Source organism: Heteronotia binoei, chromosome 5, assembly GCF_032191835.1.
Source record: "Heteronotia binoei isolate CCM8104 ecotype False Entrance Well chromosome 5, APGP_CSIRO_Hbin_v1, whole genome shotgun sequence".
In the NCBI taxonomy this organism is placed as follows: domain Eukaryota; kingdom Metazoa; phylum Chordata; class Lepidosauria; order Squamata; family Gekkonidae; genus Heteronotia; species Heteronotia binoei.
In genome coordinates, this window is record NC_083227.1 from 169,409,359 (window position 1) to 169,427,917 (window position 18,559).

The window sequence follows — 18,559 nt, forward strand, 5'->3', positions numbered from 1 at the left end:
AGCTCCTGCCAGGGGTGGGGGATTCCCCATCTGGGAGGGCCCCAACCTGCTGGCCGCCAGGGGGATCCCTGCCCCCAAAGAGCCCCATCAGCGCACACCATTCCTGGCGTGATGACATCACCCGGAAGAGACATTATTGCACTGGGGACATCATGCAGGGAAGCTTTAAGACTCGCGGTGAAAACTCTATGGTACCATAGAGTTTTACCGTGAATCCTAGAGCATTTCTGGTGTGATGCTCTAGGAATCATGCTAAAACTCTATGGTAATTGTGGTAAAACACTATTGTACCCTATGGTACCATAGAGTTTTTAGTGCGAGTCCTAGAGCATCCCCACGTGATGTCCATCGTGCGATGACATCACTTCTGGGTGATGTCATCTCACCGCCTGCATGGAGTGGTAGAGCACCTGCTGTACATACAGAAGGTTCCAGATTCATCTACTTTTTTTCCATGAAAAGGACCTTGAGTAACAGAACTGGAAAAATATTCTCCGTGAGGCAGGGCAGCTGTCACTCAAGTAGACAGTTCAAAACTAGATAGGTCAGTGGCAGCCACAGATAGTTGCTTAATCTCATGAAGTTGCTTTTGGAGTGCAAATGCTTTCAGAAGGAAACTGTCGAGATTGCCTGCAGAAGGACCTGTTTGCGACAAGAGCCCCAAGGACTCCTAATGGGAGATCATGTTCTCCAGCTTATTGCTTGAGATTAAAAATGGCCTTTGAGATAAAATCCATTTTGCTGTTTCCACAATGTGAGAAAGCCTTGGATGAAACTGTGGAGACATTTGTGCATGGGAGGGAACTTCTCTCTAATTGTCTTTCTGTCTACAGGCCCAGCCACCTCAACACCAGTCAGCACGACAACCACGGTTCGTCCCACTACAGTCACCAGCACAATCTCGCCTGCCGCTACAACAACAGCACACCAGGCACCTCTCACCACCCATCCTATTGGTGCCATAAACCAGAAGGGAACTGAGCTACACCCAGTCACTGCCTTAGTGCCCAGCACCCGCCGTCCACCAGCAAACAATCAGCACATTTCTCCAGAGCTTTTTTGTGAGGCCAAGGAGGTGCGGCGTGTCCAGTGGCCAGCCACTCAACAAGGCATGCTAGTTGAAAGGCCTTGCCCTAAGGGCACACGAGGTAAACTAGCTCCAAGCAAAGGGATTTTACATTGTTCCCAACCCTGAATGAAGGTAGTTTGCAACTTGGGGCTGCATCAGAGCCTTGGTCATGTGACTAGGGTTTCCAGCCTCCCACTGGGTGTGGGGGTTCTCCTGGTTTTGGGGGCCCCAACCCACTGGCATGGAGCTGACCTGCAAGGGGATCCCTGCCCCTGAAGAGCTCCATCAGCATTCAGTGCAATGACATCATCCAGAAGTGATATCATCACACCAGGCACATAGTGTGAGGACGCTCTAGCATTTGGGTAAAAACTCCATGGCATCATAGAGTTTTTTACCCAAATGCTAGAGCACCCCCTGCGCAATGTGTCCAGCTTGATGGCATCACTTCCAGGTGACATCCTTGCACACATGAGAACTATCCTCCATTGGCAACCGGATACGACTTGGCAACCCTAGCAATGACCCAGCTCCCATGCCACTCATCTAAAGTAGGCTGAGCTAATTTGAGCTTCTTTTATCAGTGATTCACTTACTGAGTTTCAGCAGTTGTGACTCCATAGATGGCATATTTATCAATTTATTGGATTTATATCCCACCCTCCCCGCCGAAGCAGACTCAGAGCAGCTCACAACAATAAAAACAATTACAATTCTAAACTTTAATAGTTAAAACGTTGAACAAATTAAACAATAAACAATTAAAACAATTTGGTGCTAGTGTCACTAATTTCCAATGTCTTCAGCCTTCTTGGGTATCCTCATATACTACTATCAGTTCAGTAGAAGGCAAGTCAAAACAGAGTTGTCTTACAGGCCTTGCAGAACTGGGCAAGGTCCCGCAAGGCTCTTATTTCTTCCGGGAGTTGGTTCCACCAATAGGGGACCGTTATTGAGAAGGCTCTCTCTCTGGTGGTCCTCAGCCTTGCCTCCCTCAGCCCGGGGATCAATAACAGATTCTGTGTCCCAGATCTAAGTACCCTCTGGGGAACATGTGGGGAGAGATGGTCCCTAAGGTTGACAGGTCCCTGGCCATATAGGGCTTTAAAAGTAATAATTAGTACCTTGTAGCGAATCCGGTACACTATCGGCAGCTAGTGCAGCTCTCGCAGCCCCGGCTGTATGTGCTCCTGCATGGAGAGCCCCAATAGCAGCCTGGCCGCTGCAGTCTGCACCAACTGCAGTCTCTGGATTCGAGACAAGGGCAGCCCCATATAGAGGGCATTGCAGTAGTACAATCTTGAGGTGACCATAGCATGGATCACAGTTGCCAGGTCGCCACGGTCAAGGAAAGGGATCAACTGCCTTACCCACCTAAGATGGAAAAAGGCGGATTTGGCAGTGGCTGCTATCTGAGCCTCCATTGTCAATGAAGGCTCCAGCAGCACCCGCAAACTTTTGACTTTGGGTGCCATTGTAAGTGGTGCACCATCAAAAGCTGGTAGGAGGATTCCCCCACCCAGGCTGCTGCGGCTCAGGCAAAAGACCTCTGTCTTCATTGGATTCAGCTTCAATTGACTCCGCCTAAGCCACCCAGCCATGGCCTTCAATGCCAGGTCCAGATTTTCTGGGGTACAGGCAGGCCGGCCATCCATCAGTAGATAGAGCTGGGTGTCATCAGCGTACTGATGGCAACCCAGCCCATATCTCCGGGAAATCTGGGCAAGGGGGCACATATAGATGTTGAAGAACATCGGGGAGAGCACCGCCCCCTGAGGCACACCACAGTTAAGTGGGTGTCTCTGGGATGACTGTCCCCCGATTGCCACCTTTTGTCCCCGACCACGGAGAAAAGAGAGCCATTGTAAGGCCAATCCCTGAATCCCTGCGTCAGCGAGGTGGTGGATCAGCAACTGATGGTCGACCGTGTCAAACGCAGCCGACAGATCCAACAACATCAATACCACCGAACCGCCTCGACGCAGATGCCGCTGGAGATCATCCACCAGGACGACCAGTTCAGGTGGATGACCTGCTCCTGCCATCCCATGCTAATTATAGAACTCTTCTACTAACTGGAGTGGTACTAAGCCATTATCCTTGCTCTGTTACCTTTGCCATATTAGTCAGATTTGAAAAGTGGGCAGGCTTTGGGGGAAGGTATGTGGTGGGGGTGTATACATATATAAAAAACAGGCTAAGTGTGCATAAGCAGTCAGTCTCTTTCTCTTTTCACTCATACCCCTGCTCTCCTTTTCACAGGAATCGCTTCCTTCCAGTGTCTTGCTTCCCTTGGAATCTGGAACCCACGGGGTCCTGACCTTAGCAACTGCACAAGTCCATGGGTCAATCAAGTGGCACAGAAGGTATAGTTCTTCTATCCAATGCTTCCTTTTTCATTGCAGTGAGCATCAGTCAGATACATCGTGCTCAGAATAAGGGTCAGAAGTCACGCCCGCAGAACCTGACTAAGGCTGTGTCTGTATTCTTTTCCCCTTTCTTGGCAGATCAAGAGTGGAGAGAATGCAGCCAATATTGCCAGTGAGCTAGCCCGCCATACTCGAGGTGCCATTTATGCTGGAGATGTCAGCTCCTCTGTCAAACTAATGGAACAACTCTTGGACATTCTGGATGCCCAGCTCCAGGCCCTGCGCCCTATTGAGAGAGAGTCAGCTGGCAAGAACTACAATAAGGTGCATGGGATAGAGAATGGTTCTGGGGAGCCTGATCTTAGAGGGCTCTGCATCCTCGCTTTGTACCTCAATCTCTCCATTAGTCAACTAGTCTTGGGAGTAATGACAGAAATTCAATAGGTTAAAGTTTTGTTCTGCAGTGATTGGTGGGGGGTTTGTCACCTATTGAATTTCTGCTCACTATGTAGCTGCTGAAATCACAAAAACCACCCAGAGAAAAGTGACTGTGGGGTTGAATCAAGGAGTGTGGAAGGAAGGTTGGGGCTCCCAGGACACTGGAAACAGTAGTCACATAGGGGCAAAATGACATTCAAGTTTTCGATATGAAATTCAAGTATCTCTATTCTGCTTTTTGAGGCAACCATCTGGATCCAACCAGTCAAAGAGACATCCTCCTACTTCACTCCCTTCATAAGCTGACCAACACACCAAAAATGCATAGCTGGAGTGTCTCCAGGGCTTTTTTTGAGCAGGAATGCACTGGAACACAGTTCCGGCTGGCATGATGTCAGGGGGTGTGTTTTAATATGCAAATGAGTGTTTGCTAGGCTTTTCCTACTAAAATCTCATGTAAAACAATGATGATGCCAGGGGGTGTGACCTAATATGCAAATGAATTCCTGCTGGGCTTTTTCTACCAAAAAAGCCCGGAGTGTCTCTATGAGCAAAATTGAGGCAACCTTCTTTGGAGGCTAAAGCTTGGCAACTGGCCTTCAGTTTGTACCTTAAAGTGCTCTGTAGTAACTCTGGATACTTATCTTTATTAAAAAGCAGGTTCCCATAAATCCTCATAATCCAAAATTCTTGACACAAAACCCTCTCATCAGACTAAACCCTGACATGCTCCCTCTAAGCTGTGTCTTGTGAGCAAAATTTCTATTTTGTGTGCTACTGGCATTAAAGTTGTGAGCTACTGCATAAATCAGTTTGCTCTGAGGTCATTTTTCCTGAGCTAAGACAAAAATGTGTGAGCAGGAGGCAGAAAAACTGTGAGCTAGCTCACACTAACAGCCTTAGAGGGAACACTACTGACATCAGGCAAGGCTGGAATCTTTAATCTTTGTCTCACCACAAGCTATATTGAGAACGTAAGCTTTCGTGTGCTCTCTAAGCACACTTCATCAGATGAGGGGATCAGGTATTGTGGGCTGAAATACATGCAGTTTGTTGTTTAAGAGTGCAAACTGGCTGTGGTCACATGATAAAACAGCGTGGCTTGGCCGTTTGGTCTGGATAGCCATAAAAGGTAATAAAGTTCCCTGCCAATTGGTGTTTTTGCAGATCACAGAAGGACATGTATTTCCTGGTTTGGGCTACCTAATTTACTTATCAGCATCAATCTATACATTATAAACATCATTCTAGTCCACCATTAGAAAACAAGAATACATAAAATGAAAATGGGTTAGGTATATGTAATGAGATGAATAGCCAATATCCCTTATTTGAGTATGTCAATATAAAACATTATTCTGATACACTATTCTAAAAGAGAAATACATTGGAATACTGTGGATGCATAGCTATACTCAGTGACAGTGGGTTTAGCATATGTAATGGGATAAAAAAAACAATATCCCTGTTCAGTCCTGGGGAGGTGTTTGTTCCGAGTTCCATGATAATTTGTAATTCAGCAATTTCTCCATTCTGTTCTTGAAGTTCCTTTGCAGTAAAACAGCTACTTTGAGGTCACCCATTGAATGCTCAGGAAGGTTAAAGTTTTCTCTGACTGGTTTCTCAGTTCTGTAATTCCTGATGTCAGATTTGTGTCCATTTCTCCTTTGGCGGAGGGTTTGTCCTGTTTGCCCTATGTAGAGAACTGAAGGGCATTGTTGGCATTTAATGGCATATATAATGTTGGAAGATGAACAAGTCAATGAGCCTGAGATGGTGTAGTTCATGCTGTTAGGTCCAGTGATTGTGTTGTCTGGGTGTATGGGGCAGCAAAGTTGGCACTTGGGTTTACTGCAAGCTCTGGTACCGGTGTCCATGCTCAGATGAGATGCTGTATTGTTGTGGGTGAGGAGTTGTGGGTGAGGAGTTTCTTGCCTGTGTGCAAGAAAAGGTTTACCCCCAGTAGTTTTTAAAGAGAGCTGTCACTGTCCAATAGAGGTTCTTATGAATATATATATATATGAATATATGAAGCTGCCATATACTGAATCAGACCCTTGGTCCATCAAAGTCAGTATTGTCTTCTCAGACTGGCAGCGGCTCTCCAGGGTCTCAAGCTGAGGTTTTTCACACCTATTTGCCTGGACTCTTTTTTTTTGAGATGCCAGGGATTGAACCTGGGACCTTCTGCTTACCAAGCAGATGCTCTACCACTGAGCCACCGTCCCTCCCCTTCTTAGTTGTTGATGATACGTTGAACTGTTTTAAGTTGAGAGTTGTGTGTGCCCACTGGTGGTGTTCTGTTATTATCTCTTTCGGGTTTGTCTTGTAACAGGTTTTCTCTGGCTTTGTTAATCTGTGTCCTGACTTCATCAGGTGGGTACTTTAGTTCCAGAAAGGTTTGCTATAGATCCCTCAGGTGAGAATCTCTGTCTGCAGGATTGGAGCAAATGCGGCTGTAGCATAGAGCCTAGCTGTATACAATGGATCGTTTGGTATGTTTGGGATGGTAGCTGGAGGCATGGAGGTATGTTTGTCAGTCAGTTGGTTTCCAGTCAATACGTCCATTGTTTATTTTTACAGTGGTGTCCAGAAAATGTATTTCTTGTATAGACTGGTTCATTGTCAGGTTGATGGTAGGGTGAAAGTCATTGAAAGCCTGGTGGAATGTGTCCAGGGCTTATTTACCATGTGTCCAGACCATAAAGATGTCATCAATGTAACGCAGGTATAAGGTAGGTATGAGTGGGTGGGGGTCTAGAAAGCGCTGCTCCAAGTCAGCCATAAAGATGTTGGTATATTGTGGGGCCATGCGGGTCCCCATGGCTGTGCCATTGATCTGTAGGAAAAGTTCATTGCCAAATCTGAAGTATACCAACATCCCACACCGAGATGGATTACAAACTGTAAGTAATATAATCTCTGATAAAAACATAGCTGACTTTGCCACCAAACTGTGCCATTTTGTTCTCACCCATAACTACTTCAGATTTGGCAAAAACACCAATTGGCAGGGAACTTTATTACCTTTTATGGCTATCCAGACCAAACGGCCAAGCCACACTGTTTTATCATGTGACCACAGCCAGTTTGCACTCTTAAACAACAAACTGCATGTATTTCAGCCCACAATACCTGATCCCCTCGTCTGAGGAAGTGTGCTTAGAGAGCACATGAAAGCTTACGTTCTGAATAAAACTTTGTTGGTCTTAAAGGTGCAACTTGACTCCTGCTTTGTTCAACTACTCCAGACCAACATGGCTGCCCTCTTGGATCTGTCACCACAAGCTAGTTTTACTCCTTTTATCTGATAGATTTCTAAACTTTAACCTTGCTATTGTGAGATTTTTCCATTGGTTTAGTGTTGTATCCAGATGATGTTACAGGTCTGTTAACCGTTCCAGCTCCTCCTTGTCAGGGCTCATGACACTGGGAACCATGACCAGGGCTTTTCTGGCAACCTGGCATTGAGGCTTCCGTGTCCCGGTGCCGGGTCGCGACCCTGCAGATGGGAAATGCCAGCTTAGAGGGAAAGGTTAGAAGTCAGAAATCCAGAACTGCATGTTTCAGGTAACCAGTAGTAACTCTTAGATGTAGGCCACTAAGCTGTACTGCTCCATTCATTTCAGTGGACCTTGCTTGAAAATCTTGCACAAACTCCGTTTATATGAATGGAGGGTAGAGAGAGATGCAGCGTTCACTGCCTTTGCCCACACTGGTTGTCAGTTTTAAACTTCACCTATTAAAGTAATTGGAATTAAGTTTGAATATGTTACTTACGAACTGAATGTATCAAAATCTTAATTAATGCTTATAAGTAACATCATCTTTTATGTTGGCTTTGTAACATAAGAAAATAAGGATAAAAAATATAAAAATAACTTGTACATTTCAATTCCAAATGTCCCAAAAAATTCCAAACGTCTCCTGGTTGATAGTGGCTGTATGGGCCCCATAGTACTTGTCACCGTGGGTGCTTCTTGTGTAATTCTGTTCTAATCAGTGCTTCCCTCTGTTTCTCCCCCCTGACCCACTGCTGTGGATGATGCACTCTGCAGATGCACAAGAGAGAAAGGACATGTAAAGACTATATCAAGGTGAGTGTGAAACCCAGGCACAAACTCCTGTCCAAGAAGCTGTGGATCTCAGGAAGCATCTAAGGTTCAATTGGCTTAATACTGTTGACTACAGTAAGAGAAGGACTTAATCCTTGATTACTGTTTTCACAACCAGAGTAGTCATAAACAGCAAACCCTCACCTCACAAAAGGAGAACCTAAACATTACTACAAAAGTTATCATATAACTTAACAACAGCTGCAAGAAATTTTGCCACACAAAGTGGTTTGTTTATCTTTATTTCTGAGTAGCCAAGATAATTTTGCGTCTGAGGATATTTAAAGTCCTAATTAAGTAATGGGGAGATCAATTCAGCTCTTAGATCTGAAAATTTGGGGCAGTCAAAAAGAATCTGATCCACAGAATCGATTCTGTTATTGCCACAATTGCAGAGTCTATCTGAATATAGAGTTCCACCGAATCTTCCTAACATCACCGCTGAAGGTAGGGCACTCACGTACACAAGAATTGCTTTCACCTAATGAAATTGTTCTGTATTTATATCTCCACACGTAACACTCCCCACACAAAGAAAACACTTTCCCATTGCATTATTTTTGTCATAGGACCAGGGCCAGTGCACCCATTAGGCTACCTTGGGTGGTGCTTAGGGAGCGGCCCGGAGGGGGCAAATTGGGCACCCCCTGGGAGGGGACCACCCCCTCTCTCCCAGGAGGGTGCACAGAAGCAACCGCTGCCCTTCTCACTGATCGGCAGGGCCTTTAAACCACCTGGGAGATTGGGCACTCTCCCGATCACGCAGGAGCACTGGCAGAAGTAGCCAGGCTGGCCTCGCCCTCCATTCAAAGCTAGCTGATCAGCTGGTTGGTGGGGTCTTTAAATCACATGGGAAGGGCAGCAGCTGCTCCTGCCACTCTTACCATGCGATTTGAATCACTGGCATTGGCTTGAAATTAGTACTTTTTAAATTAGTGTAATATTTTATGCAATTATCTGTATTATATACAGATTGTGCTTCTTTGAATATATTCATATTGGCTATGGGCTGTAACATTAATAAATGTGGGATTTGAATTGCCAGCAGGAGCTGGGGTGGGGGTGGCCATGGTGGAGGTGCTTGAAGGCCACTCCTGCTGGCAATTCAGGTCACACAGGAAGAGCTGCAGGAGCAGCTGCTGCCCTTCCCATGCAATTTAAAGACTTCACGGACCAGCCGCTTGGCCAGTTCTTTAAATGGAGGGGGAGGACAGCCCAGCAGCTTCTGCTGACACTCCCATGTGATTGGGAGAGCGCCCAGCCTCCTGGGTGATTTAAAGGCCCCACCGATCAGCTGATTGATGGGATCTTTCTTCCCTGGGCATGGGAAGGGCACCTTCCTGTGTGATTTAAATCACCCAGGAGGGAGAGGGTGGCACTCACCCTCCCAGTCTAGGGTGCCAGCAAACCTGGCACCAGCCGTTCATAGGACTGCTCATCTAACTTCTTCCACCCACAAAAATACTTTGCAGAACAATGATCAAGACACATTTCTCCCATCCAGTGAAATTGCATTGAATTTATAACTCTGGTGTGAGATCTTGGAATTATGGAGAATTCATAGGGGTTTAGTTAAATAATCGTCCAGCTTCTGTCACTTCAGTGTAATGTGAGAAGCCACTTATCTGAAGTTGTTACTGATCAGAAAATTGCCAAAGAGAGAATGTTTATAAAATAGCCATTACTTTGATGTGCCTTTACATGAGGATAAGCACAGACAAAATACCAACCTCACCGGACTGAAGGCTTACCCAGGGAGTGAAAAAGTTATCCTTTGGCAATTGTCTCCCAAGTCCCGATCCAGCCTGTGCATAATAGATGCAATGGAATAGCCTTGTTACAGATTAAACATATTGTTCTTCATATTGTATGGAGAGCCAGTTTGGTGTAGTGGTTAAGTGTGCGGACTCTTATCTGGGGGAACCGGGTTTGATTCCCCACTCCTCCACTTGCACCTGCTGAAATGGCCTTGGGTCAGCCATAGCTCTGGCAGAGGTTGTCCTTGAAAGGGCAGCTGCTGTGAGAGCCCTCTCAGCCCCACCCACCTCACAGGGTGTCTGTTGTGGGGGAGGAAGGTAAAGGAGATTGTGAGCCGCTCTGAGACTCTTTGGAGTGGAGGGCGGGATATAAATCCAATATCTTCATCTACCTCACAGGGTGTCTGTTGTGGGGGAGGAAGGTAAAGGAGATTGTGAGCCGCTCTGAGACTCTTCGGAGTGGAGGGCGGGATATAAATCCAATATCTTCATCTACCTCACAGGGTGTCTGTTGTGGGGGAGGAAAGTAAAGGAGATTGTGAGCCGCTCTGAGACTCTTCGGAGTGGAGGGCGGGATATAAATCCAATATCTTCATCTACCTCACAGGGTGTCTGCTGTGGGGGAGGAAGGGGAAGGAGATTGTTTGTGAGCCGCTCTGAGACTCTTCGGAGTGGAGGGCGGGATATAAATCCAATATCTTCATCTGTCTCACAGGGTGTCTGTTGTGGGGGAGGAAGGGAAAGGAGATTGTGAGCCGCTCTGAGACTCTTCGGAGTGGAGGGTGGGATATAAATCCAATATCTTCATCTACCTCACAGGGTGTCTGCTGTGGGGGAGGAAGGGGAAGGAGATTGTTTGTGAGCCGCTCTGAGACTCTTCGGAGTGGAGGGCGGGATATAAATCCAATATCTTCATCTACCTCACAGGGTGTCTGTTGTGGGGGAGGAAGGGAAAGGAGATTGTGAGCCGCTCTGAGACTCTTCGGAGTGGAGGGCGGGATATAAATCCAATATCTTCATCTACCTCACAGGGTGTCTGTTGTGGGGGAGGAAGGAAAAGGAGATTGTGAGCCGCTCTGAGACTCTTCGGAGTGGAGGGCGGGATATAAATCCAATATCTGCTTCATACAGAAGTACCAGAAACATAGCAGATGCCCACACCATAGCTAGAGAGAAGACATCACCTAAGTTCAATTCAATTAATTTTTTAACAGCAAAAAATTTGGAAACTGCAGAGTATTTCTGTGAGTGAGAAAGTGCTGAAAATGGGGGTGCAAGGGTTTAAGCCAGAGATTTTATTATTATTTTTTACCGTGGAATTCAGAGGGAATATTCATAGAATCATAGAGTTGGAAGGGACCTCTAGGGTCATCTAGTCCAACCCCTTGCACAATGCAGGAAACCCACAAATACCTACCCCAAATTCACAGGATCTTCATTGCTGTCGGATGGCCATCTAGCCTCTGTTTAAAAACCTCCAAGGAAGGAGAGCCCATCACCTCCTGAGAAAGCCTGTTCCACTGAGGAACCCCTCTAATCGTCAGGAAGTTCTTCCTAATGTTGAGCCAGAAACTCTTTTGATTTAATTTCAACTCATTGGTTCTGGTCCTACCTTCTGGGGCCACAGAAAACAATTCCACACCATCCTCTATATGACAGCCCTTCAAGTACTTGAAGATGGTGATCTTATCACCTCTCAGCCACCTCTTCTCCAGGCTAAACATGCCAAGCTCCTTCAACCTTTCCTCATAGGACTTGGTCTCCAGACCCCTCACCATCTTTGTCATCCTCCTCTGGACCCGTTCCAGCTTGTCTATATCCTTCTTAAAATGTGGTGCCCAAAACTAAACACAGTACTTCAGGTGAGGTCTTACCAGAGCAGAGTAAAGCAATACTATCACATCACGTGATCTGGACACTATGCTTCTGTTTATACAGCCCAAAATTGCATTTGCCTTTTTAGCCACCACATCATGCTGTTGACTCATGTTCAGGTATACATTCAACAGGTATACATCTTGTGCCAGGCACACAACCACATTAACCACATCAGTGACATATCTAAGGGAAGAATTTCATATTCTTGTGTGGTGGGGAAAAACTCCTTGTAACAAAAATGCTGGAAGGAAGACACCTGAATTGCATGCTGCAAATGAGTAAAACTCTTGAATTTATTTCATGAAAACAATATTATTATGAAAAGATGGTTGAGGTTGTGGAGATGGTATTAGAGAACTCTACCAGAGCACAAAGTCATGCAGGGTTATATGGGAACACAAGAGAGGTAATTCAAGGCCTAAGGAAAAGCAATTGAAAAGGAATTAAAAGAAAGTGGATTCTTTTCAAGCATCCCTCATAGCTGCATATCATTCCAGGCTGTTGTAGAGACGGTGGACAATCTTCTGCGCCCCGAGGCGCTAGAATCATGGAAGGACATGAATGCTACAGAGCAGGTGCACACAGCCACGATGCTGCTCGACATCCTGGAGGAGGGCGCCTTCTTACTGGCTGACAATGTCAAAGAGCCAGCCCGTTTTGTTGCTGCCAAGGACAATGTGGGTGAGTATGAGATGCCTGGTCTTGATATCAAAGATACGGGGAAGGGGGCCTGCAGTCCCCGCTTGGTGTCTGCATGTAACAAGGGAGCCATATTTAATTAAATTTAATTTACTATTTGATTTATACCCCACCCTATCCCTTATGAATCCCCCATAAGGGTTACATTCGGTACACAGTGCACCAGACAAACACATTTCCTATATTGATATAGGAGGTCCTGTGCCAGAATCATGGGGTCCTGGGATCAGGAATCCAGCTCCTAACCATTGATGGGGTGCCATTGGTACCAGCAGCAGGGGTGAGGAGCCTAGGGGTGATCCTGGACGCCTCACTTTCCATGGGGGCCCAGGTCACTACCATTGCCTGTTCAGCATTTTATCATTCTTAGCAAGTGAGGCAACTAGCGCCCTATCTCACCTCCCAAACTTAACTACCGTGATCCATGCAATGGTCACTTACAGGCTGGATTACTGTAACTCGCTTTATGCAGGACTGCCCTTGAAGCTGACCTGGAAACTACAGCTGCTGCAAAATGCTGTGGCATATGTGCTGACAGCGACGTCTATGTGGGCATGCATTCAGCCAGCGCTACACCAGCTACACCAATTGAGTACCCAATCTCATTCAAGGTTATGGTATCAACCTTCAAAGTCATCTGTGACCAGGGACCAGCATATCTATGGGACTGTCTCTCCCTGTATGTGCCTTCTAGAGCCTTGCACTCAGCAGACCAAAATCTTCTGGTAGTCTCTGGCCGAAAAGATGTCCTCTTAGCCTCAATCAGGGCCAGGGCCTTTTCTGCCCTGGACCCTACATGGTGAAACATGCTCCCACCTGAGACCAGGGCCCTGTGGGGTCTATTACATCTCTGCAGGGCTGTTCTACCAAGCTCTTGGTTGAGGGGACAGATCTCCTGTCCATTCTGGACTCCCCTGCACTCGGTCCTTGTCACTGTGTTTTGTCCAAACTGACCTTGCTAGAAGATCACCAACTCTAAGAGTCATTTGAATGTCTTGTCTTGTTGCCATCACTGCTATTACCTGTCCATTTTAAACTTGTCTTAGTTTTTATGTTTAATGCTTTTATGGTTGTCCACCTATATTGTCAACACCTTTCAGCAGTGTTAGTCAACCCCTCTTGTTACAAGAGAGCCACTTAGCATGGCATCCTCAGAGAATTTGGGCAGTTATGGTTGTGCAATTCAATACTTTCTCTGCAGAAAATTTTAGTAATGGTCTTCTGCTGTGCTTTAAACTGAGACCTTACCCTTACAGAAACACACCAGGAAAAGACCTTTAATTTCTGGTACCAATTTTAACCAAAGCCTCTGGAAAAGTGAATATTAAAGTCTAGTTTTCTAACAGTCCTCTCCTTTTGGTCACTGCTGGTTAGGCAAAGTGGTCCCAGAACAGTAGAGAAGTGAAGCAAGCAATAAAATGGCAAATAGTTCAGATTGTTTAGTCAAAGAGTGAAAGCAGCAGTTTATAAATAAGTAGAAAGAACAAATCAAGGCAAGAAGCCATCTGGAATGCTAGATTCCTGTGCAGAACTGTTGCGTATTAGTGACATGTACAAAACACAATAAATTGTCCCCAAATATAGTGTTACCAATCCGTCACAAAGCAGAGATGGCAACTTGGCATGAAGTGCACATTCAGGCTGTTTCTACACTAGGCAGAAAATCCTATCTTTGTGCGTCTTTAAAAGTAATAATCTACATTGCACTCTGTCACTTCTGCCTTGCTTTGCATTTTCTTAAGTCTTCTACATTCATTTTGTTGAATGGGCACCAAAAATGCTACCACCCTGGAGTTGTCCTGCAGTTCTCAAGAGTACTTTTGAACAGGAGTTTTCCTGAACATTCTGATCTAAGGTCATAACTGTAGAACTTTCCTTCCGGGCTTTCAGACTCCTCCCCAAAGCCCCATCCATCCTTCGTTTGCGAGAGCACTGATTCAGGAAGTCACTAGGTGCACTGGTCAGAGGCACATCAGCATGTGCTCTCCTCCAAGCAGGGCCTCCCTCTCAAGGAAGCCCACCTCAGAGGAGAATGCACCCCGCCTGTCTGCTCTTGCCTTCAAGGGCATTGGCGCAGCTTCTCCGAGCCCTTCCCTCGCAAGGGAGGCCAAACTCAGAGGAGAACACACCCTGCCTGTCTGCTCCCGCCCAAGGTGAAAGTAGCCAGGTGGGGCATCGGAGTGGCTTCTCCAAGCCGGGCTTCACTCACAAGGGAGGCACCGCTCAGAGGAGAAAATACCTTCAAGGTGAAAGCAGCCTGGCAGGGAGTCAGTGTGACTTGGAGGAGAATGCCTCCACAGTGTGCTCTTGGAGGTGCAGCTGCACCTGTTCTCCTTGTGGGCAGGGATGTGGCAGCGGGCCAGGTGCAGGTGGGGGGGCATGGGCAGGTGCTGGTCTGGGGTGCCCGAGGCCCTAACACCGGGCCTGGTCAGGTCTGGGCAGGTGAAGGAGGTGCTGGCAAAGGAAGGCAGCCTCCAAGTGGCAGAGAGGCACCCCGGGCAGGCAAAAGAGGTGGCAATGTGTGCACCACTGCATGGGGGGGGGGGGGGATCCTTGCCTTGGGCTTCCTTCTTTTTCAAATATAGAAGTAAAACACCGCAAAAAGTGAGGAGCGAATTTTTAAATGTAGCATTTTGAATGATGTGAGTTTGTAGCAGGTGAATTCAGTGCTCAGTAGATCTGGAGCAAAGCTGAACGGAGAAAGGGCCAGTGTGTGTTGAAGTTGGAGCATATAATTAGTGCAAAGAAAGACAGCTTGGAATGGAATCACCCCATTTCTGTCTTGGTATTCCAGAGACAAAGTAACATGCAGAGAACCCCGGGCTCTTTCTGCTACAGAACATAACTCTGCGTGTGAAAACAAAATTTTTAAAAGCCTGTGCTGGGCCTTGTCATGACTATTCTGCCTGCTTCTGCTCCCTCCCTCTCTCTGCAGTGCTGGAGGTGTCTGTGCTGAATACAGAGGGGCAAGTGCCAGAGCTGATTTTCCCACATGATTATACCACCAGAAACTCCATCCAGCTGTCATCCAACACCATCAAGCAAAACAGTCGTAATGGTGAGTTGGACATCAGATTCAGGGCTCTGAATGGAGACAGCACCTGAGGGCACAGCCCTCATCTCCTTTTGCTTTCCTCCCCAGGAGTGGTCAAGGTTGTCTTCATTCTCTACAACAATTTGGGTTTTTTTCTCTCTACTGAGAATGCCACGATCAAGCTGGGCAGTGAGGCCGGTCCCCTTAGCCCCTCACTCGTTGTCAACTCACAAGTCATCGCTGCCTCCATCAACAAGGAATCCAGTCGTGTCTTCCTAATGGACCCTGTCATCTTCACTCTCTCTCACCTGGAGGTGAGGCTGCGATAATAGCACTTGGGGATACTTTGCCCGTTTTTGCCACATCCTAGCCTGACACTTGGTGGTCTCTCTTTGCACACCATTCAGCATAAGGATATTGTCACCAATATCGCAAGCACGTGTGCTTTCCTTGCATACCAGTTGTTCACGTCCTTCTCTCTGTAACTGGGCATTTCCTTTTATCTCAAAGCCCAGGATCCCTACACTGTGCAGGCCTGACTGGCCTCATCACTGCTGACTCCTACAGATATCCTTGTTTCCATATAGGACAAGAACCACTTCAACGCCAATTGCTCTTTCTGGAACTACTCGGAACGCTCCATGATGGGTTACTGGTCCACCCAGGGCTGCCGGCTGGTGGAGACTAACAAGACCCACACGACTTGCGCCTGCAGCCATCTCACCAATTTTGCTGTGCTCATGGCACACCGTGAAATTGTAAGAATATACATGAATTGGGGGTTGAAGGAAGGGGGGTATGTCAAATTGGTGGGGAAGAGGATAGTTGTTTCCTTCCACCATACAGGCTGTGTCAAAGTCCCTCTTCCATCTTATTAAGCACTTAGACTCATCACACAGTTTTATTTGTGTCCCATATAGTCAAAATGTGTGACCCTGATATAAAACCCTGGGAGCTAGTTCTTTTACATTACTGCAGAAGGTTCACTGGACTGTAAACACTTGGAGCCAGTGCGGTATAGTGGTTAAAAGTGGCAGACTCTATTCTGGAGAACTGGGTTTGATTCCCACTCCTCCTCCACATGAGGCCTGCTGGGTGACCTTGGGCCAGTTACTGTTCTCTTAGAACTCTCTCAGCCCCACGTGCCTCACTAGGTGCTTGTTGAGGGGAGAGGAAGGGAAGGTAACTGTAAGCCACCCTGAGGCTCCTTAAGGTAGAGAAAGGAAAGGAAAGGAAAGGAAAGGAAAGGAAAGGAAAGGAAAGGAAAGGAAAGGAAAGGTCCCCTCTGCAAGCACCAGTCGTTTCCGACTCTGGGGTGAAGTTGCTTTCACAACGTTTCTCTGCCCCACTCTCCCAGCAGCAGGCTGTCTTCCTCCCCTGGACCATCGGAGCTTTTGCAGTTTTTTAAAAAGCACCAGAATATTGTTAATTGATATACCCTTATAACAATATGTGTAACAGATTCTCTGAATCTCTAGCCTTTTTTTTCCCAGGTATGTCTCTAGCAAATATATGTTCCATGGCAAATATATCCTTTTCCCTTGTATATCCACAAGAATAGAGACTTAATATTTTTAAAAATGGAAACTGGGAATTCAGAGAACATGTTATACATGCTATTACAACATTAGACTGACAAAACAATATGCTAGTAACAATTTTAAAAAATAAAAACTCCCCCAGTGGCAGGGAGGAAGAAGTGGCTGCCGTGGGGACAGTTTCAGGGGAAATGGCTGCACTTCCCAGCAGCACTGAACCCGGGGCACATAACCCGCATGTAAGTGGCCTGTGTGGGTGAGGGAGGGAGGGTAATACGGCGAGAGGGAGAGGAAAGCCATACACATTCTGCCTCGTTCCTCTTCTCTTTCCAGTACCAGGGCCGCATCAATGAACTCCTGCTGTCTGTCATCACATGGGTGGGTATTGTGATTTCCCTGGTCTGCTTGGCCATTTGTATCTCCACCTTCTGCTTCCTGCGTGGGCTGCAGACTGACCGCAACACCATCCACAAGAACCTCTGCATCAGTCTCTTCATCACGGAGTTGCTTTTTCTCATTGGCATTGATAAGACACAGTATGAGGTACGTGACTGTCTCCTTGCAGAAGAACATAGAATCACTATGGAATGTTTCTCACTACAGAGGGGGGGTAGAGAGACTCACTAAGGAGATAGTAGCTTGGGGGAGGGGGGCTCACTAGGAGATAAGTGTGCTTACCAAGTCAGGGCAACAAAAAACTTTTGTTTTAGGAAGTGGTGCGGAAGGCTTCCTAGAGAGAACCAACCCATGGAACAGTGGTTCTCAAACTGGGCCATGATCCAAAAGTGATGACAAATATCTTTCAGGTGGATCATGAGACCAGGAGGGAGGAGGAGGGACAGAGAGAACTAAGAGGAGACTCTGGGAGGATGGACGACAAATTTAAGCGTGCCTTTGTGTAGTATATAAAATGTCCATAAAATACAACCTATTGCTCAGAAATGCTGTTTGTAAATACTATACATTAATTAAACATGTATTATCAGTTACTGGTAAGCAGCCTTCACCCCCCCCCCCCACACACACCCCAGGTCCCGTCCATAGGATCTTGCAATCTAAATTTCAACAGTGGGGGAGAAAGCTTTTTACATAAGTTAGGTGTAGTGTTGAGGTCATTAATTTCTACAAAAGAAGAGGCTCATGCTAAAGGGATCTTTCTCCTCCTTCATTCCAGATTGCCTGCCCTATCTTTGCAGGGTTGCTGCACTACTTTTTCCTCGCAGCATTCTCCTGGATGTGCCTGGAAGGCATCCACCTTTACCTAATGCTACTTGAGGTCTTTGAGAGCGAGTACTCCCGCAAGAAGTACTACTATTTGGGTGGCTATTGCTTCCCTGCCCTCGTAGTGGGTATTGCTGCTGCCATCGACTACCGCAGCTATGGCACTGACAAAGCGTGAGTATAGCAAAGACCTAAGATGGCAGGAGGTGGAGGGTGGGTGGTCAGGGTGGGAAAAAAAGAGCATTAAAGTACAAGTGTTTTAGCACAAAGTGGCTGCCTATCCATGGGAGCCAGAGAACTAACAAAGCAAGTCTGTTGAACTGAGAGAGGAGATGAAGCAGGATTCAGAATGCCATGAGGGAAGTAATGATGCAGGAACAGGGTGAAAGAATCACTCATGAATGCACAGAATTGGGGATTTTAGGGACAGAGTTGTCTTAT

The 18,559-nt window shown here is 46.6% G+C and overlaps 1 protein-coding gene across 4 annotated transcripts in view; it reads left to right on the forward strand.

Moving 5' to 3' along the window:
- ADGRL1 (adhesion G protein-coupled receptor L1) overlaps positions 1 to 18,559 on the forward strand; it is a 151,442-nt gene that overhangs the window by 100,837 nt on the left and 32,046 nt on the right. For all 4 annotated transcript variants that reach the window (XM_060240699.1, XM_060240701.1, XM_060240700.1 and 1 more), the window contains 10 exons: positions 834 to 1,148; positions 3,332 to 3,435; positions 3,577 to 3,762; positions 7,935 to 7,973; positions 12,124 to 12,307; positions 15,261 to 15,383; positions 15,468 to 15,673; positions 15,947 to 16,117; positions 17,231 to 17,440; positions 18,072 to 18,292. In XM_060240699.1, the coding sequence (XP_060096682.1) occupies positions 834 to 1,148; positions 3,332 to 3,435; positions 3,577 to 3,762; positions 7,935 to 7,973; positions 12,124 to 12,307; positions 15,261 to 15,383; positions 15,468 to 15,673; positions 15,947 to 16,117; positions 17,231 to 17,440; positions 18,072 to 18,292 (1,759 nt within the window). The remainder of the gene's footprint in view (positions 1 to 833; positions 1,149 to 3,331; positions 3,436 to 3,576; positions 3,763 to 7,934; positions 7,974 to 12,123; positions 12,308 to 15,260; positions 15,384 to 15,467; positions 15,674 to 15,946; positions 16,118 to 17,230; positions 17,441 to 18,071; positions 18,293 to 18,559) is intronic.